Source organism: Notechis scutatus, chromosome 9, assembly GCF_049901735.1.
Source record: "Notechis scutatus isolate UNSWTSFEM ecotype Mainland chromosome 9, rNotScu1.2, whole genome shotgun sequence".
Taxonomy (NCBI): Eukaryota; Metazoa; Chordata; class Lepidosauria; order Squamata; family Elapidae; genus Notechis; species Notechis scutatus.
In genome coordinates, this window is record NC_142017.1 from 10,190,402 (window position 1) to 10,215,630 (window position 25,229).

Sequence of the window (25,229 nt, forward strand, 5' to 3'; positions counted from 1 at the left end):
GGGGAAAGGAAAGGAAAACCGGGGCGGGGGTCTCTCCTCTCTCCTCAGAGATGCCTCTGCAGTCACCCAGCTATGACCCCCTGGCCACTATGGGCCCAGAGGAGAAGGCCTGGGAAGGAGACCAGGAGAAATTGGCCAAGGTGGGGAAATACCGCAAGCAGGAGAGGTGTGTGTGTGTGTGTGTGTGTGTGTATGGGGGTCTTCCTTTCCTCCAGGGTGGGCGATGTTTGTAGGCGAGGCTCAAATCTAGAGCCCTGCACTCCTGGGGGATGGTTGGACTACAGTTCCCATCACCCCAACATAATTCTTTCTACTGGCTGGGAAGAGTACGGAATTGTAGCGCCCCCACACCTGGAGGGTGGCCAATTGGAGAAGGCCAGGAGGTTGGAGATTGGAGGGCTTATTCCTTTATTGCTTTGGAGGGAGGGGTTTCTATAGAAATTGACCTATCTCACATACCCGACTTGCAATAGAAGAGCCTTAGAACAAATAAGAACAGAGAATTCAAAGCAGGAAAAGCTAGAAAACCATTAAAATGATAAAACAAATCCAGGTTAATTATATTTGGAGTGGGGTAGGGGGCACTAATTTTATGGATCATTTTGCTGCTACCCCCCCTTCTCCTCCTGGGTTTGAGTTGGCTGGATGAGTTGCATTGGGGTTGGATATTAAGGTCCCTCTTCTTGGAGAAGGACCTCTCCCTTCTCAACTATGGCCCTCCTGACCTGAGGTTTTCCTTTCTCTAACAACAGTCCTGCAGGGACAGCCAAATCGAAAGGGGTGGGACACAGACCAGGAGAATGGCCCTCAGGATTGGTCCAGGATGGCTGGCATGCAAACTTCCAATTTGGTTAAAAAAACAAGGAGTGGATAATAACAACATCAGTGTGTGTCTCCTTAACGGATGTTTTCAACATCGTAGAACTCTTCTTTAATCATAAATATTGGGTAAAAGGCGTAATGGTTCAAATTTTATTCATTATTTAGCAAACAAAAAATAGAGAGCCACCCAACTTGTATACGGCCTTTTTCTCCAACCAACAACTTTGCTACAAGACAGAATAGGACAATAGAGAGATTTAGGCTGGGTTGTAGTAAGCCAAAAAAGAAGTAAATTACAAGGGTTCCTGCCGAAGCAGAGGGTTGGACTAGAAGACCTCCAAGGTTCCTTCCAACTCTGTTATTCTATTCTATTCTATTCTATTCTATTCTATTCTATTCTATTCTATTCTATTCTATTCTATTCTGTATTCTCTTCTAAATTCTCTTCTCTTCTCTTCTACTCTACTCTACTCTACTCTACTCTACTCTACTCTACTCTATATTCTATTCTATTCTATTCTATTCTATTCTATTCTATTCTACTCTACTCTACTCTACTCTACTCTACTCTACTCTACTCTACTACTCTACTCTACTCTATTCTATATTCTCCTCTAAATTCTATTCTATTCTATTCTATTCTATTCTATTCTATTCTATTCTATTCTATTCTATTCTATTCTATTCTACTCTACTCTATACTCTACTCTACTCTACTCTACTCTACTCTATATTCTCCTCTAAATTCTATTCTATTCTATTCTATTCTATTCTATTCTATTCTATTCTATTCTATTCTATTCTATTCTATTCTATTCTATTCTATTCTATATTCTCCTCTACATTCTATTCTTATTCCTATTCTATTCCTATTCTTATTCCTATTCCTATTCTACAAGATAAAAACGAGCTATCTCGGTTTGTTCATAGATTCATTTCAAAATTTTAAAAGACCATACCGACGCTGTGACCTCCTGTCATTTTTGTTTCGACGATACCAAAATTATTTCAGGCTCTTTTGATACCACAGTGAAACTTTGGGTAAGTTTTGTTTTAAGTGCATTTGTTTTAAGTGCATAAGAATACAACTGCATGATCCCATAGCCCTCAAGTCTAAAAGATAATTTAATATAGGAAAACAACAATTACATTTTTCAAGACTGAAAATCCTCGCCGGAGTTTTATAATGTCTCCAAACTATAAAGAAAAACTGTGAATATAGAATCAAAGAATTTAATTAAGTGCCCAGAGCTAAACCAGATATTATTATACTTTTATTTCTGCCTTTTCCCCCTTTTGTTGAGCTAGTCCAATTCTTTGGGTTAGGGAATCAACTGGAAATACTAAGAATCCATACTTTGTTTTACTGGATGTGCCATTTAATTAGAATTAAATCATGTTTTTTTTTCACTCTCGGTGTGCAATTTGATAACCCATTTTGTCTTTAATTGAAGGACATTGCCTGTTCTATTTGCATCCACACCTTTAAAGATGAGCATACTGGACCGGTTTCGGAATGTTGCCTGACTCCTGATAACCGAAGGTCAGTGGTGGGATTCAAATTTTTTTTACTGCTGGTTCTGTGGGCGTGGCTTGGTGGGCGTGGCTTGGTGGGCATGGCAGGGGAAGGATACTGCAAAATCCCCATTCCCTCCCCACCCCACTAACCTGCTTTCCAGCTCCTTTCTCCTGTGCAGGGCAACCAAAGAAGACCCAGCCAATCATCTGGACTCAAAGGGAGGCAGAGAATAGATGGGGGCGGGGCCAGTCAGAGGTGGGATTGGCCGGTTCTCCCAACTACTCCAAATTTCTGCTACTGGTTCTCCGGAACCGGTCAGAACCTGCTGAATACCGAAAGTGATTATTCTATTGTATCTTATGCATGAGATTTAAGTGTATATTATTATTACATATTCACCTGAATGGAACCTTGTAATAATGTCTTGGTTAGGACAATTGGAAAAGACCAGGAATTTTCCAAGCAGAAAAAAATAATTTTAATAGGCAGTTTTTTGCACAGCTTATGCCTTCCCTTGAAGGGAAACAGTGACTAGATGCTAAAGTTTCTCAGTCTGGCTCAGGAAAGATAATAAAGGAATTATCTGGATCATCATCCTTGGAGAGCTCAACCAGGGCTTGTTTTGTGCTGCATTTAGTTGCCAATGCTTGTTCCAAGTACCAGTTGGAGGTATTGTAAGATTTCTGTAAAATGCCCAAAAAGCCATGTGATTTATTTATTTATTTATTCTTTTTCCTTTTTTTCTTCCTCCTTCCTCCCTCCCTCCCTCCTCCCTCCTTCTTCCTCCCTTCCTTCCTTCCTCCCTTTCTTTCTTTCTTTCTTTCTTTCTTTCTTTCTTTCTTTCTTTCTTTCTTTCTTTCTTTCTTTCTTTCTTTCTTTCTTTCTTTTTCTTTTTTTCCTTTCTCGCTCCCTCCTTCCCTCTTCTTTCTTTCTTTCTTTCTTTCCTTCCTTCCTTCCTTCCTTCCTTCCTTCCTTCCTTCCTTCCTTCCTTCCTTCCTTCCTTCCTTCCTTCCTTCGATATTTAATGTCTTCAAAAGAGAGATCAGGTTCAGTTTCACCCTGTCAATCTGTTTAATTTTTAGGTTGATAACAGCATCGTATGATAAAACCCTAAAGGCCTGGGACACTGAAACAGGAAAAATGCTCGTATGTATTGATTTTATTTCATGTTGTTTTCGAAGGCCAGCTTAAGAACTGAAAAACTAGATTTCTGTTTAGCCAAATGTTTACCCATACCAACGTGTATCTCAATTCCTGGTAGTCATTGATGAGAATTTTTATCTTGGCCATTGGCCAGTCAGCAAATACAGAAAAGCTGGAATATCATTCTTAAATTGAACGAATGAGCTTTTAACGCAGTCTATACGCTTACATCAGCGGTGAGTGGTTTTGTTTCTGAATGGCAGGTTATATGTATACAGCCAATCCTCGACATACAACAGTTCATTTAGTGACCATTCAAAGTTATAACAGCATTGAAAAAATTGATATGATCGTTTTTCACAGTTACGACCCATTCCCATTGGTCACGTGATCAACCGACTTATATTTACGACGGTTGCTGTGTCCCAGGGTCACACGATTCCCAATGGGGAAGCCAGATTCACTTAACAACCAGATTACTAACTTATCAGCTGCAGGGATTCACTTAACAACAGTGGTGAGAAAGTTTGTAAAAATGGGGCAAAACCCGCTTAACAAATGTCTCTCTTAAACAACAGAAATGTCAGGCTCATTTGCGGTCGTAAGTCAAGGACTACCTATATGTAATATTGCCACTGTTTTAGTATATCTGAGTTCACATCTCAGGCAGCCTAAGGAAAAAGAATTGGTGGCAAATACATTTCCTCCTCAGAAACATTTTCCAAATCCATTTTCCACGGACTGACTTTTCTTTAAAAAGATTTTCTTATAAGTATAGTTTTTGTGGTACTTTTCCAGTCTGCCCTTCAAACCGATGCCAAGGGTGACTTACCATATTGGAAAATAAATTCATAATTTGAATTCATTTAAAGCATATCATTTACGAAGATGCTGTCGGAGAGAGGCCAAAGGAGAAGGGGAAGGAGGAATAAATAGCAGAGAGCATCCGAAAATCTGTTAAACAAAACCAAGACTTCACCTGAGGTCACAACAGTCCCCCAAAACTACTTAGAGACCTTCTGCCATGGAAATAAAAGCCCAGTCAGATTTAAGCAATTAAAAGGTGGTGGGGGAAAAGTAATAAGACATAGCAGGTTATTTGGGGAGGGGGGGTATTTGTATCAAATTTCTAAGCAGAGGGATCTTGGTTTAAAATAAAAAACCAAGATGGCGGCCAACATCACATGATTGAAACCCTTTTGATCACGCAATATTGAATCAAAGATGCAAAGATGTTGTCCAGGGCTGGTAGCTGGAGCCCAATGATATTCTGGGTAGTTTGAATGATTCTCTGTAGAGCCTTTTTGTCTGCTACGGAGCTGCTCCCATCCCACGCAAGAATATTGGCCCCAACCTTCATTTTTTGATCCTTTTTCCCTTGCAGATCCTCTTGAAGAGCAAAAATAAAATAACAATGGGAGAGACTTTTGATGGGGCATCGTGCAAAGTCCACCAAGGAGAAAATTTAAATACAGCTAGCCCTCGACTTACAACAGTTCATTTAGTGACCAGTCAAAGTTACAACGGCACTGAAAAGAACAACTTATGACCCTTTTTCACAATTGCAACCTTTGTAGCATCCCTCATGATCAGATGACCAAAATTCAGATGCTTGGCCACTGACTTATACTTATGACTGTTGCAGCGTCCCGGGGTCGCAGGATGCCCTGTTGCGACCTTCTTACAAGCAAAGTCAGGGGAAAAACCAAATTCACTTAACAACCATCTTGCTTAGCGACAGAAATTTTGGGCTCAGTCAAGAACAACAGTCTCTGCAGTCTGTTTTTACTGCAATACAAGAGAGTGAAAAAAGGGAAGCTCCGTAGTTTTCTCTAACGTCTCACTTTGTTTGACCCTAAGTGGAATTCATAATAATCTGATGATAATTAATTAATTTTCTTGAACACCATATGGCTCGTGCTGCTTAAAGCTTAATCAGGTTAATTGCATTGAAACCAACGAGATGGATTACTTGCTATTCATATCTTTAAGTCAAACCCTCCTGGGAAAATGCTTATGATCAAGTAATTAAAGAAAAATAGTTGCGACTGGTTCAATATTTTAAAACAAAAGAGTCTTGGATATCCTTCATGTATATATAAATAATATATTTGGTGGTTTCCCCCCCCCCCTCATTCTGTAGTGGTCTTTGAGTCAGGATGGCCTGGTAACTACATGCCATATTTCTCATGATGGCAAATATGTCGTCTCTGGCTCGGATATGGAGAATGCGTTATTGGTCTGCAATGTGGAAGATGGTGAACAGGTGGCATTCATCCGAGGTAGAGTTTCTGAACTTTGGTTAATATCCTTTTCTTTGGATAAAAGGTGAAGGTCAGTAGCATCCCACACTGGGGTGGAGTGGGGTCAAAATGGGCAAGATGACATGTTCAGAATGGACAGGGGAAAAGGTGGAAATTCAGCAGGTTCTGACCAGTTCTGCAGAACCGGTAGTGGAAATGTTGAGTCGTTCAGAGAACCGGCAAATCCCACTCCTGACTGGCCCCGCCAACCCCATCTATCCTCTGCCTCCCATTGAGTCCCAGCTGATCGGCTGGGTCTTCTTTTGTTGTCCTGCACAGGAGAACAGAGCTGGAAAGCAGGTTAGTGGGGTGGGAATGGAGATTTTGCAGTATTCTTCCCCTGCTATGCCCACCAAGACACACCCACAGAACCGGTAGTAAAAAAATTTGAATCCCACCACTGGATAAGGGGTTGTTTACATCCAACTCTCTGTCCATTGCCTTGAAGGTTTTTGGCCTTCAACCCCATGGACGCCACTAGATGAAGTATACCTGAGGTTGTGGAAGAACAGTTGCAGGAAGTTGGTATGTCTAGTCTAATGAAAAGAAGTACTAGAGGTGACACGGAGTTCACAGAAGAGCAGTAAAGATGATTCAGGGACTGGAGGCTAAAGATATGTAGAGTGGTTGCAAGAATTGGATATGTATAGTCTAGTTAAAAGAAGGACGAGTGGTGACATGATAGCAGTCTTCCAATATCTAAGAGGCTGCCAGAAAGAAGAGTGGGGTCAAGCTATTCTCCAAAGCACCTGAAGGCAGGACAAGAAGCAATGGGTGGAAACTAACCAAGGAGAGAAGCAACTTAGCACTAAGGAGAAATTTCCTCATAGTGAGAACAGTTAATCAGTGGAATCGGTTGCCTCTAGAAGTTCTGGGTGCTCTAACACTGGAGATTTTAAAGAAGAGATTGGACAATCATTTGTCTGTCAACCTGGCAACTTTAAGACTTGTGGACTTCAACTCCCAGAATTCCTCAGCCAGCAAAGCTTAAAATCTTAAAGTTGCCAAGGTTGGACACCCCTGCTATAGAGTCTCCTGCCTGAGCAGTGGGTTAGACTAGAAGACCTCCAAGGTCCCTTCCAACTCTGTTATTCTGTTATAATTGGTCAGACTTTGATCAGAGGAGTATCTGTATGAAGGACTACCTTTTGATGGTTGGAGGCCAAACCAGGTACCCCTTGATACCTGCAGAATCTTTCTTTCAGATTATCACAGAAGTACCATTCAAAGCTGCCGGTTTGATCCTGTCAACCAGAGAATTGCTACGGTGTCATCTGACATGTCTATAAAATTCTGGGATATCATCGCAAGGGCTACCACAGTCACCATTGAACGGTAAGAAACTAATGTAGTATGATTGTATTATGAATTTGTTGGATTTATCTAATATAGCATATTATATATTGATAATGTGTCATGCACCTGTTGGAGTCTGAATCCAAGGGAGAGGAGGAACAACTGACAGGGACTGGGAGTGTGGCTCCGGAGGTTGTGGAGGAAACTGGGGAAGGGCACAGGCTGGCTGGGCATTCAGAGAAAGACCCAGGCCCATCCTCTCGTCATCTTAGGGCATGCAGGGAGGAGCAGATAAGGGAGAAACGTGAATCTACGGGGGAGGAAGGGGCCCTGATTCCCTTCATGGGCTGCAGCTGTGAGGACTGTTTAAAAGGACAAACTGCGCATGGCTCAGTGCTGGAAGCAAAGCCTGAAATAAATCTAGTCTTTCAGTTCTTATCTGAGTTCTGGCATCCTTCCCAGTGTGTGTATTTCGATATCTGTGGACGTCTTCAAGCCCTTATCCTGCCTTGTCTCATTAACTGCTTCAGTGTGGTTTGTATTGTTTTTTCTATTTATAATTTATATGTATTTTGAGTTTGAACGAAATTTCTTCCTTTTCGCAACTGTTTGTGGGGGAGTTTTTTTCTCCAGTCAATGATAATTGGAGCTTTGAACCCAAGTTGAAGGAATTAAAGGGACTTCACCTGTTTTTGTGACTTTGTTGCTTTTGTATCCCACTCTGGGTCATCACATAATAATTATCTATTTGCCTTTTGACTGGCTTCCATGAAATTCAAAACTCGCCCTGGACCATGCAAGATTGGTCTATTGTCCATTTTGTTCTAAATGTGGCTATTATACAAAAAGAAGAAGAAGGACTCAGAAGACCATTAATTGGTTCATTAATCTTCTCGGCAATTATACACCAATAGCCCTCTTATCCTTTAGATAACCACATCTCAGCTCATTAATGTGAAATGTCATGTTTCTTTCAGGGCTCACAACAACGCCATTGCAGATTGCTGCTTCTCTTCGGATGGTCATTATCTGTGCACAGCAGGGTGGGATGAAAATATCAAATTATGGGATGTCCGTACGGGAGAATTCCGGTCTCATGGGCCTATTACTTTGGACCAAGGTCACATAGGCATTGTTGGTTGCTGTGATTTTAGCAAAGACGGTGAGTTATGCAGGATGAATATTCTTTGGCACCAACAGTGAGAGAAGCTTATATAAGGTTGTCTCCCAGATTCACGTTTAAAACGCTTTCTTAGAGCGATTAAATTACTGCTTCTATAATTCGAACTAAATTGAATTTGCGTTGCCCTTTAATTAGCCTTATAAAACACTCTATAATTGATGCAGTTATGATGATGTACTGCTTCCTTCTGGCTCGGGAATAAAATATTGTCCATCCGAAAAGTGTAGAATGGGGGAAATTGTGCTCAAATCACGATTTAGTCATTCAGTCTACCCCTCAAGTCTCCTGTGGAAATATGGTGGAATAAAGTATCTTCACAGAAAGATTTTTATTAGGAAATCTGTTTTCCCCATATTAAGTTCAATATTTTCTCCCTCTGCTGATCTATCTACCTATCTATCATCTATCATTTATCGATCTATCAATCCATCATCAACTCTGTCTCTTATCTCTCTCTACATTTATCTCTCTCTCATCTCTCATATATTTATTTATCTCTATCTCTGTCTATTATCTGTATCAGAGGTCCCCACAAGTCTTAAAGTTGCCAAGTTTGGGGACCCCTGATCTATATCATCTATCTATATATCTCTCTCTATATCTATCTATCTATCTATCTATCTATCTATCTATCTATCTATCTATCTCTATACCAATCTATCATCAATTCTCTCTGTCTCTTATCTCCATCATCTCTCATATATCTATTTATCTCTGTCTATTATTTATATCATCTATCTATCTATCTCTATTATCTTCTATCTATATTATTTCTATTATCCTTCTCTCATCATAATTTCTTTCTCATGTCTCCCTCCCTCCTCCTCCTCCCCATCTCTCAGTCTCTCCATCTCTATCTATCTATTTATCAGAATTTTTATTTAAGCATAAATAATAGACTTCCAGGATTAATCTAGACTAGTGATATTGAGCCTTCTTTAAAGAAGACTCATGAGGTGACCACAGATAGGCAAGAAAACAAACCAATGGATAATTTAACAAATGTGACCAGAGTTTTCACACAAACGACCAGGCTAAATTATCATTCTTTGCACACATTATGTAAAGACATAGTTCTCTAGGAAGGGTGGAAAGAAAAAGGACAATCAGCTACAAAGTGGATGATTGATTACAGTGAAGATAGGTTGAAAGATCTGAGGAAGCAGGTTGGAGACAGATCATGCTGGAGTAGATCTATTTCATGTGGTTACTAGGGATCGACACTGATTCATTTGGCAGAGAAATCAGCCAGTCCATCCATCCATCAATCAATCAGATTCCTTGTGTCCTAAAGATATTCATTTATATCACTAGTTGGTAGTGGATGAATTATTGTTCCACCAAAATCTGAATTCGTTGTTTTCCTATTTTAGTTAGGCATTTATGCCTACTTTGCATTTCTTATACATTTCAACTCAATTCCTGTTCCTTTCTTTTCTGTGACAAGTTATTATTATTACTGTACTTTATCATATGGAAGTTTATTCGTGTGCCAGTCCCACCATATTTAATGTTTATAGTGTTCAGGATCAAGAGAGCTGGGTTTTTTCTTCCTCCCAATAAATTTAGACAGACTCAGAATTTCTGCTTGCTTTAAAAAGAGCCCCAGAAAATACGCTGAAACATGATTAATATCCTTAATGCATCATCCGAATTATATTTCAGAATTTTTGTAGAACAGCTTTGGCTCTTACATAACAATAGAAGGCCATCACATGTAGTGTTATTGTGTTCTATTTCAGCCTCGTGCGTGGTGTCTGGAGGTTATGACAAAACCATAGGTGTGTGGGACATAGAAGAAGCATATCAAAAGATATCCTTGAAGGTAGTGAAACAGCTCTTATTTGATCAAATGGGGATTAGAATAGAATAGAATAAAATAGAATAGAATATAGAATAGAATAGAATAGAATAGAATAGAATAGAATAGAATAGAATAGAATAGAATAGAATAATGGAAGAGCTGGAAGGGACCTTGGAGGTCTTCTAGTCCAACCCCCTGCTTAGGCAGGAAACCCTACACTACTTCAGACAAATGATTGCCCAACCTCTTCTTAAAGACTTCCTGTGTTGGAGCATTCACAACTTCTGGAGGCAAGTTGTTTCACTGATTAATTGTTCTACCAGGAAATTTCTTATTAGTTCTCTAGATTGCATCTCTCCTTCTAGGTTGGACTAGAAGACCTCCAAGGTTCCTTCCAACTCTGTTATTCTCTTATTCTGTTTTTATGTAGTAAAAAAAAACGGGTTGATATCTCCTTCATAGAGATCATTTGAATGTCCCAATGACAATGTAGCTTGAAACGTTTCTTTCTCCCTCCTCTCTTTGTTCAGCATTCATACTAGTTGCTCTGGAAGCATGCTCCAAGAAGCCTTTGCCATGTTCTTAGCACCAGCCCTTGCTCAGTCATTTGTGAGAGCAATTGAAACAATTGAATTCTGGTTGCTAGGCAACTGGAACATCATTCTTCGGGTGATTCATGATCAACCGTTGTAATTATTTCAGCTGTAGCCCATGACACTCTTGAGATTGGAATCTGTTAACTCAAAGAAACCAGAATGTTTGTATCAACCAGAGTGGAACAAAGTGAAATTCTCAAACGATAATATTCATTTTACTGGTACTGGATGAGGAGGACTTTATAAAAGGAGGCACTGCGTTCTTTGGGTATTGCTGCTATAATTTTAGAAAGGTGTAACAGATGATGGAAATATATATATATATGGTATTCAGCTTTGTTCAGGTATTTTCCCACGTCATTATAGTTGTGCTTTTAAAGTTGTACAACTAAAGTTGTAGTTTCGGCAGAATCTCATCAGCCATCATCAGGCTTCTGTATTGTGTTCGTTCTGTATTGTGTTTGTCACAAACACAATACAGAAGCCTGATGATGGCAGATGAGATTATGCCGAAACGTTGCTACAACTTTAAAAGCACAACTATAATGACGTGGGAAAATACCCGAACAAAGCTGAATACCATACATGTAAGTACCCGCGAAAACTTAATATATATGTTCTTAAGTTATATATATTCAGAAAACATATATACGCCTACACATGGCGACACAAGGCGGCTTATAGGACATAAAAGCACCATATAAAAGAAATAAAAATAATAAAAAAAATTAAAAAATACAATAATAACCCTGGCCACAACACTCATTTACTTTGAATAAAGCAGAAACTCTTATAGGACATCACAACCATAGGATTTTGGAACAGGAAGTAAGCAGAAGCTTCATCAAGGTCCAGTTTGAGATACTCGTGAAATGCACTATGCTAGGAACTGGGAAAGCGTTTTCTACTGCTGCTTTAAGCACGAAACCAGCTGGGTGATCTTGGGCCAGTCACTGTCTCTGAGCCCTAGGAAGGAGGCAATGGCAAACCACTTCTGAAATGGATGCCAAGAAAATGGCAGGGATTTGTCTAGGGAGGTTAGGACACTTGAGGATATAAAACAACTATAATAAGCACCATCTAATCCAACATTTGTCAATTTTGGCAGCTTGAAGATCCATGGACTTCAACTCCAGTTAGGCTGGCTGTGGAATTCTGGGAGTTGAAGTCCACGCATCTTCAAGCTGCCAAAATTGAGAAACATTGATCTAGCCCTGGGGTCCCCAAACTTGGCAACTTTAAGACACGTGGACTTCAACTTCCCAGAATTTGAAGTCCACAAGTCTTAAAGTTGCCAAGTTTGGAGACCTCTGATCTAGCCCAACCTTCTCCAGTGTGCCAGAAAGTCAGTAGAACCATCAGTGAGAATTTTATTCTGGGCAGTTCTTCCTTTCTTTCTACACCATCACCCTAAAGGTTTTCAATATAAATTATATCAGTGTTAGAAGTCGTTGTCAAGGAATTCATCTGCTTTCACAATGGAAAAGGCTCTTCAGAATACAGGTGGCCCTCGATTTACAACCATAACAGAGCCCCAAATTTATGTTGCTGACCAAAACATTTGTTAAGTGAGTTTGACCCCATTTGACAACATTTCTTGCCACGTTTGTTAAACCAGTTGCAGTTGTTAAATTAGCCACAAAGTTGTTAAGTGAATCTGGCTTTTCCCCATGGAATTTGCTTGTCATAAAGTCGCAAAAGGGGATTACGTGACCCTGGGATATCGCAACCGTCATAAATGTGAACCAGTTGTCAAGCATCCACATCTACATCACACGTCCATGGGGATTGTCATGCCCCTGTCGGAGTCTGAATCCGAGGAGGAAGACGAACAGCTGACAGGGAGCCAGGAGTGTGGCTCCATTGGCTGTGGAAGAAACTGGGGAAGGGCAAAGTCCGGCTGGGCAGAGCAGGGGAGAGGTAGAACAAGGAAGAGGGAGTCCAGAGGAAGACCCAGGCCCACCCCCTCTTCATCCTAGGGCAACGCAGGAAGGAACGGAGAAGAGAGCAACGTGGGTTGCGTGGCTTATGGGGGAGGAAAGGGCCCTGATTCCCTTCATTAGCCACAGATGGGAAGAGAGTTTAAAAGAAATGAAAGCTGAGTGTGGCGTCTTCTGGGAACAAATGTGAGTGTCAGAGTATCGCCTGGCTGTCAGTGCTCCAACAAATCACTCCTCCTCCAAATCAAAAGTCTCTAGCCACATCTCAGAAAAAGTAAATTGGTTTATTAGAAATTGCCATGTTGGTGTGTGGCTGGGTGCAGCCGGTACTAAATCACATCATACATTTCCCCCTTGACCCTGGTCTTTCCCCCACCCCCTGGATGTGACTTCTCCAATAGGAAATATCAGTCTCCAAGAGTCATCCATCTTGTTCTCCAATTACCTTCTTATGCTCTGACGACTTTGGGCTGCCATGGTGATTATCTAGGAATATCAAGAATGCCTTGTTTACCCCCACTCCCTTTTTCTGGCAGCTAAAAAGACCAAAGGAGTATCTTTTTAGTTGACAGTGAGTTTATCTTGTATTGACTTTGGTTATCGGAGTTTCTGGCATCCTCCCAACTGGGTTGAATTACTGCCGTTGGTTCATGTCTGGAATTCCTTCTCTCGCCCTTCTGGACTAATTACCTCATCTTGCTTTGATTGAACTTATAGTTACAGTTTTTGTTGACCATGTTTTGGATTTGATTCTCTGCAGCCAAAAGCTGTTCCTGGGAGAATTTTTCTCCAGCCCAGAAGGAACCAGGACACTGGGGGCAAAGTTGGAGCAAATAAAGGGACTCCTACTTATTATTTGACTGTAGGGGTGCTGCAACGGTCGTGAGTGTGTAAAAGGGTCATAAGTCATTTTTTCCCAGTGCCATTGTAACTTTGAACAGTCATTCCACAAATGGTTGTAAGTCAAGGACTACCTGTAGCGGAATGAAACAGAAATGAAACCTACCAGGGTAATCTTCAGCCTACTCCGCCAAATTAAATTGGATATTACCATTTTTCTCAGTAGCCTTAGATGTGTAGCTAGAAATCTGGCTAAGAATGCGCTTTATGTCTTACTGCTGATAAATTATGTTTCTGCAGGGTCACGCTGATTGGGTGACAGACGTGGCCATTAGCAAGGACAAGAAGCTGCTTGCATCCTCTTCAAAGGTAGTATCAAAAGTTATCAGTGAAGGCACTGAAATGTTTCAACACTCACAATAGGCCATTATCTTTGCGGGGATGAATCAGAGTTCCAAAATGGTCTTCAAGCTACAAAATTCTCAAAATGTTTTACAGGAGCATAGCTGAGCCCAAAATTTATGTTGTTAAGCAAAATGTCAACTCATCAAACAATTCTACGCCTGTTTTAAAGTTGCCATGAACTGGGTGTGTGTGTGTGTGTGTGTGGAAGAAATTTGAAAGAGCAGTGCAGCAGTTTAAAACTAAAAAGTGGACTCCATTCTTATCTGCAAGGATTGTAACTAAGATATCAAAGTTTCTGCTCGTGAAAATCCCTAATTGGAGAACATGAGTGATGACTCTCAGCTATGAATGTGTTTCGTTGGAGAATATGAATTATGATACACCCAGAGGGGTGGAGGTAAAACAGGGTCATAGGTGAGAGTAAATTACGTGCCTCAGAATCGGTTTCATACGGGTCATGCCGACATGTTTGCTCCTAATAAATCCTTTGAAGTTTTTGAAGCTTGGCTCGAGGCTCATGATTTAATTAGGGCCACTACCGGAATCCTAACACAGAACAGTTGTTAAGGGAATCAATCTATTCTCCAAAGCACCTACAAGAAACTTAAAGGAAGCAATGGGTGGAAACTAAACAAAGAGAGAAGCAACCTAGAACTAAGGAGAAATTTCCTGACAGTTGCAACAATTAATCTGTGGAACAACTTGCCTCCAGAAGTTGTAAATGCTCCAAAACTGAAGGTTTTCAGGAAGAGATTAGACAACCATTTGATGGAAATGGCATAGGGCAGGGGTCCCCAACCACCGGGCCCCGGAACGGTACCGGTCCGTGGAACATTTTCTATCGGGCCACCGGTTTGATGGGCGCCGCCATCTTGTTTTGATGAGAAAGTGCTTCCGGTGAACTTTTCCGGTTGGAAAGCGGCATTTGGGTCCTGAAGGAATCCTCGCGCCTTAGTTTCATTGAAGGGGGGGGGGCGGCTTCGAACAAAACTAAGGCGCGAGGATTCTTTCAGCCCCCAAGGCAAGGCGAGCCGAGCGACCGTCCCGAAGCCCATCGACAAAGGTACAAAGGAGGACTTGAAAGTGGCGGGGAGAAGCGGGGGATGGCTGGCTGGCCGGTCACTCGGCTTGCCTTGGCATGCGTGCTGATGCCGGTACCGGGCCGTGGATCATTTTGTGATGCCGGTACCAGGCTGTGGCACAAAAAAGGTTGGGGGCCACTGGCATAGGGTTTCCTGAGCAGTGGAACATCAGGTTTTCTGAACAAGGAGTTGGACTAGAAGACCTCCAAAGTCCCACTCAACTCTGTTACTTTGTAATGGGGGAAGTCAAATTTGCTTAACCATCACCCGATTCAGTTAATAATGGCAGTGATTCACTTAACAACCTTGGCAAAAGAAGGTCATAAAATCAGGTCCAATAACCACCTTGTTTAGCAATGGAAATTCTTTTCCCCATTGTCGGCGTAGGTTGAGAACTACTTTGTTGTCTGCTCATTGGAAAGAACAACCATATGTTGAGACAATGCAAACAGTTTGGCATGGCTGAGCCAATTAATTTTTTTAGGTTACTAAAGAATCCTTGCAACCAAGGAAACCAGGGGCAAAAAAAACGTGGTTAGTCATCTCAAACTCCGAGCATTGTCTGGAAGAACTGCAATTCCGTTCCTTGATACAAAATTCTCCTAATATTGTAGGACCAGACAGTGAGGTTATGGGATATTAAAAATGCCAACGAAATCCCCATGGTGATTCATGCGGTGAAAACCAGAGGTTCCAAAATCTCCCAGGTCAGTATATTTAATAGAAGGGACGGATTTTCTGGGATGGGACAGGATGGAATGGGATGGGACCAAGGGTGGGGTTCAAATATCCCAGCAACCGGTTAGCTGCCCAGTTGCGGGATGGGTGTGGCCGTGGTGGGCGCGGCCTACCGTTACTTCCGATTTGGTCGTTTTTTGCCTTCCCAAAGATCCAGAGGCTTCCCTCAGGCCTTCCCTGGGCTCTGAAGGCCCTCTGGAAGTCAGAAACAAGCTCGTTTCTGGACTTCCGGAAGGCCTGTTTTTCCCGCTCTCAGAGCCTCCACGCAGACCCTGGACATACCTGCATCGAAAATGGGGCACGTGGAGACTTCGGGGAGGGGAGGGGTGGGCGGGGCCAGCCAATTGGTTCAAATACCGGTTTGGCGAACCAGATGCAAATTTAACATCCAGTTCGCCCGAACCGGTACGAATCGGTAGAATCCCACCCGGGATGGAACAGAACAGAACAGAACAGAAAAATATTGAGAAATAGTGACTTGCAACTTAAGTACATGTCAACGGCCAGATATTGGCCAATTTTTGGCATGGAAGAGTGCTCAGTTCCAGAAATAGATTGAGTATCAAGTGCCTATTTCAGTTGAATTTCTTTTAACACCAACATCCAGTGTGAAGAATGTCAAAAATCTTTCCTGATCTTCCGGAACAAAGAAGACACAATAGAAACCCGGTGTGTATTTTGTCGACTAGCATCTCCCGACGAAGTTGTTTTACCACAGCCCCCTGCTTTGCCTCCAGATCTCTAAAGGATTCAGCAGCGAGCTGATTTTAAAACATTTGTGAACATCACAGTCTTTTTTTAAAAAAAGTTTTCCTGTAACGTTGTGTGGCAAATAAAATGAAATAAAAATTTCCACACCGAATTTTACCTTCTGCTCAATTTCTGGGGTCTGATTAAAAAAAATGACAAAGACAGAATCATTAAAATAATTCAGTTCATCCTTCTCTTGGGCCGATCCAGGCTTACGACCAAAACTGAGCTCAAAATTTTGTTGTTAAGTGAGTTTTGTCCCATTTTATTGCCACAGTTGTTAAGTAAATCACTGCAGTTGTTAAGTTAGTAACACGATTGTAAATTGAATCTGGCTTCCCCATTGACTTTGCTTGTCAGAAGATAGCAAAAGATGATCACATGACCCTGGGACAATGCAACCATCATAAATATGAATCAGTCTCTGAGCATCTGAATTTTGATCATGTGGCCATGGAGATGCTGCAACGGTTGTAAGTCTGAAAAACGGTCCTTAACTCACTTTTTTCTGTGACATTGTAACTTTGAACAGTCACTAAATGAACTGTTCACTAAATGAACTGTTGTAAGTCGAGGACTAGTTCACCAATTTAAGTCTAGATAAGGACCCAAAGGAGGAATATGGGAAGCAAGTCAAAAAGAGAAGATGTGGAATTTCCAAGCGGATGAGAGATGACGGATAGGAAGGATTTTTATTAAAAAACAATTGGCTGTATTAATAGAATAGAACTCTTTATTGGCCAAGTGTGATTGGACACACAAGGAATTTGTCTTGGTGCATACACCCTCAGTGTACATAAAAAGAAAAGATACATTTGTCAAGAGTCAAGAATCATAAGGTACAACACTTAATGATAGTCATAGTGTACAATATGCAATCAAATCATACTAGGAAGCAGTCAATATAGATTGTAAGGATACAGTCATACAGTCACAAGTGGGAGAGGATGGATGATAAGGAGTAATAAGAAGGTTAATAGTAATAGTAGTGCAGACTTTGTAAATAGTTGGACAGAGTTGAGGGAATTATTTGTTTAGCAGAGTTATGGCGTTTGGGAAAAAACTGTCCTTGTGTCTAGTTGTTATGGTGTGCAGTGCTCTATAGCGTTGTTTTGAGGGAAGGAGTTGAAATAGTTTATGTCTGGGATGTGAGGGGTCTGCAAACATTAGAATAGATGAAAAAATTAGAAATAGGGGGAATATTGTTATACATATATTTACTTAACATGTTTAAAGTGAATGTTAGAAGACAAGATCAGATTTCGAAAGAGGATCCTTGCTCAATAATTATGCTATTACTATTAGAAGGATGTAACAAATATTGAATAATGGAAAAAGCAAGGACTATGTGTTAATACTGATATGTATAATAACATTAGATTATGTAAGTTCAATTAATGTGGCAATTTTTATCTGTATCAATACTACTTTTGTACCAAAATGAATGATACTCAGACCCTACACTGTCCATGAAATGATATTGATGTATGTTTAAAAATAAAAATAAAAATTACTGCAGAAGACAAGACTTTCACTATCAATTGATTATGACTGGTTCTCGTGAGTTATTGATAGGGAATTTCCAAACATCATAAATATGAGTGACATAAAAAGCAGGTATGATAAGGGGAAAAACTGTTATGGATTACAGCACATTTGCGCAACAGTGCGGATTCGATCTAATTCAAAATAATAAATTGCTTTATAGAATTTGAATACTTTTAGTTCACGGTAAGGGGAAAAAATGGATGTAGAGTCAGCCTGGACTGTAATAGCTTTTAGAGATAGTTGAATAATGGGATAAACCTTGAACTAATGTAAGAGTTTAAAGTGCTATGTTGTGTAAATGAAATTGCTCCTAATCCTACTGTATGTTTCCCCCCCCCCCAGATAAATTATACAGCATTGTAATAAAATGTCACTTTAGAAGGAAAAAACGCATGTCGCATTCTGATGTGAACGCTTCAATAAATGTAACGGTGCTTTAATAAAAGCATTTTAAATACATTATCTGTCATTCTGGGCTTTCCTTTTCATAATATTATAAAGCCATGAGGTATCACTCCTGGAGTTCATTTTCCTGGTAATTATTATTGAACTGAATAATTCACGGATTTAGGGAGAAGGTTGGCTCTGATTTAATTAAACAACATTTTTCATTACAGGCAGTATTGTTTTTTTTCCTTACTCTCGATTTCTCTCAAGAATAGGATTGTCCTTGAAGGCAAAAACCTGGCTGTTGAACGGAATTTCATCTGACATAGCGCCCCATGTATTTATTTATTTATGCATGAAGCAAATTCATATAGCCGCCCAATTCACACAAAGTAATTCCAGGCAGTGTACAGGTAATCCTCAACTTACGACCACAAGGGAGCCCAACATTTCTGTTGTTGAGCAAGGCATTTGTTAAGTGAGTTTTGCCCCAGTTTATGTCCTATCTTGCTTCAGTTGTTAAGTGAATCACTGCGGGTGTTAAGTTAATAACCTGGTTGTTAAGTGAGTCTGGCTGCCCCATTGACTTTGTCTATCAGAAGGTCGCAAAAGGGGATCACGTGACTATGAGCAACACTACAATGGTCATAAATATGAGTCAGTTGCCAAGCAACTGAATTTTGATCACATGACTTTGGGGGAGCATCAATGGTCCTAACTGAAAAACAGCCATAAGTTGCTTTTTCGGTGACGTTATAACTTTGTACGTTCACTAAATGAACTGTTGTAAGACAAGGACTACCTGTACAGCATTTAAAAAACCCACGTACGTGGATTCTGGGAGTTGAAGTCCACCTCTCTTAGACTTGCCCACCTTGATAAAACAAGGGTATAAATTGGTCTTGCAGTACTGCTCTGCTTTTCTGCGCTTTCTTGTCCGCCTTGAGCGCTGCACCTGGGAGCGAGTGGGGTCGCGTGCACCCATTTCCCGTCGCGATTGCTTTGCAAACCGAGCATTGCGCTGGATTTACGACTTTCTAGCCTGATCCTGGAGAAGCCATAGGTTGCAATCGGAGGTGGCCGTGTTGCATACCCAAAAACTAAATATGGAATCCAGAGCCGGTGAAGGGGATGTTCCCACCAGACGCGCCCCTGAATCTGTGACGGTGGGAACACACTTTAAACTTTATAGGAAACTTACCAGGAATATTTACTGTTGGTGGTTTGATTGACTTTTGATATTTATATAAACCACTAAGAGTCACCTGTAAGCAAGATGGGCAGCAAGCAAATGTAAAATAAACCAGAGTTTTAAGCTAAAAAAACCCAACCAACCATGTATACTCAGTCCCACCCTCACCCCACATCCAAGGCTACACAACCAGACAAGCCATTTGATCAGCTCCAAATGGAGCCCCCGCAAGGCTGTTGACAACACCATCTCTTTAAGACCTTGGGAAGCAGCAGCTGTTCTGACCTAGGCTTCCCAAAATCATGAAGCAGGCTCCTCGTCCCGATAAAACCCCTTTTAGTGAATTCATCTCCAGCAAAGTCCCAGCAAACAGTCTTTCATGAGATTTCACAACTACAGACCTTGATCAGACTTGGAGAGTGGCCAGTTGCGATACCTTCCCAATGTCATGCCGTAGCAGCAATTGCTTGGCAAGGAGTCAAGAACAGATCTTAAATAATTGGTCCTTCCAGATAAGGGAATAGGACCCCAAACCCCCCAAAAGTCAACACTGGAAATCATGGGTTGTTGGTCACAACCCAGCCGAGCGCAACGTCCTTATTCTAAGTGTGAGCACAGCCATCCCCAACCGGGTGTCCTTCAGGGCAGGAAGGAGATCCATCTAATGGTTGACCAAGGTGGGCAGCGAAGGCCATCCTAGCTACAGTTACAGCTCCAGGTACAACTTCAGAAGTTGTGGGAGCTTCACAGTGGTGGGAGTCCCAAAAAAAAAAAAAATACTACTGGTTCTGTGGGCGTGGCATGGCTTGGTGGGCGTGGCAGGGGAAGGTTACTGCAAAATCCCCATCTCACCCCACCCCACTAACCTACTTTCCAGCTCCGTTCTCCTGTGCAGGGCAACCAAAGAAGACCCAGCCGATCAGCTGGGACTCAATGGGAAGCAGAGAATAGATGGGGTTGGCGGGGCCAGTCAGAGGTGGCATTTGCCGGTTGTCCAAACTACTCAAAATTTCCACTACCGGTTCTCCAGAACGGGTCAGAACCTGCTGAATTCACCACCTCTGGAGCTTCATCACTGGAGGCTTTCAAGAAGAGATTTGGATTGCCTTTTGTCAGAAATGGTGTAGGTTCTCCTGCTTGGGTGGGTGGCGGGTTGGACTAGATGACCTACAGGGTCCCTTCCAACTCTGTTAACCTGATCTGATTAACAGAACACCAGTTAGGAGAAACTTGAGGGACTGAACTGCAACTTAAAGGAACTTCAAAGTCCATCCTCATTTGACTCATTTGCAGTGTTGCTTTTCCTGGAGGCTGGTTTTTATTTGTTTATTAGTTTATTACTATTACTATTACTATTGTTGTTGTTGTTGTTGTTATAATAGAGGACCTGAAATGACACATCCATTCCTAGCCCCCTGTGCTAAAAGAAAGTAGAGGAATGCAATTTTTTTTAAAAAAAAATTAAATCCAAAGTACGCCATCCAGGTGGCTCCATGGGGCTGAGATCTCTCATTCGCTCTTGGATATTTCTAATGGCATCTTTGAATTATGAGATTTGCGCTGCTGTGCCCCATTTGGCCCCCAGAAGCATTTTGTAGCCACAGGGGCTCCTGCAAAACAAGATTTCTCCTCCAGCGAGGCTCTTGCAAAGCCAGACTTCCCCACTAAGACACATGAAGCCGGATCTGCGGCTGTGCTCAGCAGCCGGCGCCGTGGCTTAGTTGGTTAAAGCGCCTGTCTAGTAAACAGGAGATCCTGGGTTCGAATCCCAGCGGTGCCTCTGGAGCGGTGACTTCCGTTTTGCGGCGGGGGGAAATATATATATTTATTGTTCCTTTCAATTCTCTTCGTTTCATTTGCACGGTGGGCTCCGTCGGCGTTTAACCTGCAGAAAAATGCTCGCTTTTGTTTCTCTTTCTCTGCAGGTTTTCAAGGGGCCTGACAGTTTGAACCCCCCTGTTCTTAGAGACCCTTTTTCCTGCCAAGTTGTACCTGGCTAAGGGTCTTTTGCATCTGGGGAGTCAAACTCCTCTTTCTGCAGTGCTTTTTACAAGAGTAGTGACCCCCATATATATGCATCTTGGAAGGAAAGAAGGAAAGGAAGGAGGCGGGAGGGAGGAAGAGAGAGGGAGGGAGGAATGAAGGAAGGAAAGAAGGAAGGAAAGAGAGAAGGACAAGGGAAGAAATGGAGAAGGAAGAAAGGAAGGAAAAAGGAAGGAAAGAAAGAAAAAGAAAGAAAGAAATGAATGAAAGAAAGAAAAAGAAAAAAGAAAGAAAGAAAGAAAGAAAGAAAGAAAGAAAGAAAGAAAAAAAAGGAAACGGGAGGGAGGGAGGAAGGGAAAAGAGGGAGGGGAGAAATGGGGAGGGAGGAGGAAAGAAATGGGGAAGGAAGGAAGGAAGGAAAGAAAGAAGGAAGGAAAGAAAAAGAAAGAAATGAATGAAATTAATGAAAGAAAGAAAAAGAAATGGGAGGGAGGGAGGAAAAAGAGGGAGGGAGGGGAGAAATGGGGAGGAAAGGAAGGAAGAAAGGAAAGAAAAAAGTAAAGAAAGAAAAAGAAAGAGAAAGAGAGAAATGAATGAAAGAAAGAAAGAAAAAGAAACGGGAGGGAGGGAGGAAGGGAAAAGAGGGAGGGAGGGGAGAAATGGGGAGGGGGAGGAAAGAAATGGGGAAGGAAGGAAGGAAGGAAAGAAAGAAGGAAGGAAAGAAAAAGAAAGAAATGAATGAAATTAATGAAAGAAAGAAAAAGAAATGGGAGGGAGGGAGGAAAAAGAGGGAGGGAGGGGAGAAATGGGGAGGAAAGGAAGGAAGGAAGGAAAGAAAAAGTAAAGAAAGAAAAAGAAAGAGAAAGAGAGAAATGAAAGAAAGAAAGAAAGAAAAAGAAACGGGAGGGAGGGAGGAAGGGAAAAGAGGGAGGGAGGGGAGAAATGGGGAGGGGGAGGAAAGAAATGGGGAAGGAAGGAAGGAAAGAAAGAAGGAAGGAAGGAAAGAAAAAGAAAGAAATGAATGAAATGAAAGAAAGAAAGAAAAAGAAACGGGAGGGAGGGAGGGAGGGAAGGAGGAAAAAGAGGGAGGGAGGGGAGAAATGGGGAGGGAGGAGGGAAGAAATGGGGAAGGAAGGAATGAAGGAAAGAAAAAGGAAGGAAAGAAAAAAAGAAAAAGAAAGAAAGAAAGAAAGAAAGAAAGAAAGAAAGAAAGAAAGAAAGAAAGAAAGAAAGAAAGAAAGAAAGAAAGAAAAAGAAATGGGAGGGAGGGAGGAAAAAGAGGGAGGGAGGGGAGAAATGGGGAGGGAGGAGGGAAGAAATGGGTAAGAAGGAAGGAAGGAAGGAAGGAAGGAAGGAAGGAAAAAGAGGAAGGGAGGGAAGAAACAAGGAGGGGGGCAGGAAGGAAGGAAGGAAAAAAGAGAAAGGAAGGAAAAAAAGAAAAAGAAAAGGAAGAAAACGCTAGAGTTAGGCTTAGGTGACACCATTCAAAGTGGATCATAGCTTTTTTCTCTAAAGAAGCAGCAAAGGTCTATGGGTTGAATACAAAAAGAAAACCAGGGGGATATTCAGAAATTGCTATGAAAAACTTCAGTATCTGGCCTGCTGAAACATTAGGAAATTTGGTGACTCTTTCCAAATCAAATGACGTGCAGGATGTACAGAAAAGGAATGTTTGGGCGGAACAGAGCCAATCCATAGAAAAACATCTCATTAAAGATGCAACATTTTTAATGCCGAAAAATTACCTAAGTGAACGTGCCAAGCTGTTCCTGAAGGCGCAAGATGCCCGCAATAAGGAGCCCCTTTCCGTTATGAAAATATTTAGGAACAAAGCTCCTTCTTCTCTTCCTCCTTTCCTGTGTTTTTCTACCTGCTCAGCCCGTCCCTCTCCGCCTCTTCCTTCCAAATGATTTTTTTCCTGTCTGTTTTTCTGAGGTGGCATTTGCAACCGCTGCTCCTATGGGCTTGGTTGGTGGAAAAACAAAGACAAAACCTGCCTCCTTCCTATGTAGCTGGAAGCAGAGACAGAAAACAATAAACACTGCCTGTTTAAACCAGTCCAGAATCGCTTCATATTGTGTCGCCATAAATCTTGGAGCAAGCTTTTTCAGACAAAATACGCAATCAGTTGGCTGGGAAGGTGTCAAGTGAAGAGAAGCTATCAGAAATTGGTACATTCATTCTCCAGCCCTCCTTTTCTCCTCCTCCTCCTCCTCCTCCTCCTCCTCCTCCTCCTCCTCCTCCTCCTCCTCCTCCTCCTCCTCCTCCTCCTCCTCCTCCTCCTCCTCCTCTTCTTCTTCTTCTTCTTCTTCTTCTTCTTCTTCTTCTTCTTCTTCTTCTTCTTCTTCTTCTTCTTCTTCTTCTTCTTCTTCTTCTTCTTCTTCTTCTTCTTCTTCTTGAAGTGTTGGAGACGAATTGAAGAGCAAACCTGAATGTTAAGCAGCTTGCTTTGTACCGCAACCGCATTTGGCTTCCAAGGAACTTCGCTGTAGAGGGGTGTGTGCACTTTGTGGCTTGGCTTCGGGGCATGATTTGAATCTGGCACATTTGGTTAGTACGCAATTCAATCTACTATTAAGTGCAGCGTCTTTCTGCAAACGCAGACATGACTGGAGTACAGATAGTGCTTGACTTTCAACGGTTCGTTTAGTGACTCAAGTTACAATGGCACCGAAAAACATTTTTTCCACACTTATGACCAAGGCAGCATCCCTGTGATCCCGTGACCAAAATTCAAACGCTTGATAACTGACTTGTATTTGTGACAGTTGCAGTGTTTCCCATAGAATAGAATAGAATAGAATAGAATAGAATAGAATAGAATAGAATAGAATAGAATAGAATATGGAATGGAATAGAATAGAATGTAGAGGAGAGAATAGAATAGAATAGAATAGAATTTAGAGGAGAATAGAATATAGAATAGAATAGAATAGGATAGGATGTAGAGAATAGAATAGAATAGAATAGAATAGAATAGGATGTAGAGAATAGAATAGAATAGAATAGAATAGAATAGGAATAGGAATAGAATTCTTTATTGACCAATGTGATTGGACACACAAGGAATTTGTCTTGGTGCAAATACTCTCAGTATACATAAAAGAAAAGATACATTCATCAAGAGTCAAGAATCATCAGGTACAACACAATGATAGTCATAGGGTACAATAAGCAATAAGCTCATGGGATCCCCTTGACATGCAAACTCAATGGGGAAGTTAGATTCACTTAACAGCCGGATTACTAACTTAACACCTGAAGTGATTTGCTTAACAACTGAGGCAAGAAAGGTCATAAAATGGGGCAAAACTTACCTAAGGTTTGACTTAAGAACAGACATTTTGGGCCCAATTGTGGTCATAAGTCAAGGACTATCTATACCCTGCCCGAAACCACTTGGTGTGAATTGGGCGGCTATATAAATGTGTTTTGTGAATAAATAAATAAACAAATGAATAAACCCCTACCTTAAGTGTTTATTTATTTACTGGTGTCCTTTGCACCCCAATATGATGATCTTAACAATCTGTTGGTTGTTGTTATTACTTTACAAGAAGCTGGCACTGCTTTGCATGCCGTTTGTGCTAATTAATGAAACTTCAGGGAAATTAATGAAGGCTGCTTGAAAGTTCAGGGAATTCTCTCCCACCTAGCTGTTTGCCTTAAAAAAAAAGCTATTAGTCACCTGAATCAGG

At 41.4% G+C, this 25,229-nt stretch overlaps 1 protein-coding gene and 1 non-coding gene across 2 annotated transcripts; both read left to right on the forward strand.

Annotated features, from left to right (window-relative positions):
- Positions 1–16,523, forward strand: WDR88 (WD repeat domain 88). The gene is made up of 11 exons (XM_087971558.1): positions 1–140; positions 1,753–1,863; positions 2,277–2,365; positions 3,424–3,487; positions 5,628–5,766; positions 6,993–7,122; positions 8,061–8,245; positions 10,009–10,091; positions 13,747–13,815; positions 15,548–15,640; positions 16,279–16,523. Exons 1-11 carry the CDS (start codon positions 51–53, stop codon positions 16,414–16,416), a joined length of 1,191 nt encoding a protein of 396 aa, XP_087827684.1. The 5' UTR covers positions 1–50; the 3' UTR covers positions 16,417–16,523.
- A 4,731-nt stretch (positions 16,524–21,254) lies between these two features.
- On the forward strand, positions 21,255–21,328 carry TRNAT-AGU (transfer RNA threonine (anticodon AGU)). The gene has a single exon. It is a non-coding gene; the product is annotated as a tRNA-Thr (tRNA).
- The last annotated feature ends 3,901 nt before the right edge of the window (positions 21,329–25,229 follow it).

Bases quoted from the DNA above. Each gene is read 5' to 3' on its own strand.
- WDR88 (XM_087971558.1), top strand. From the start codon at position 51: ATGCCTCTGCAGTCACCCAGCTATGACCCCCTGGCCACTATGGGCCCA. The intron at 3,488-5,627 runs GTATGTATTGAT...CTCATTCTGTAG, and splicing joins CTGAAACAGGAAAAATGCTC to TGGTCTTTGAGTCAGGATGG. The intron at 8,246-10,008 runs GTGAGTTATGCA...GTTCTATTTCAG, and splicing joins CTGTGATTTTAGCAAAGACG to CCTCGTGCGTGGTGTCTGGA.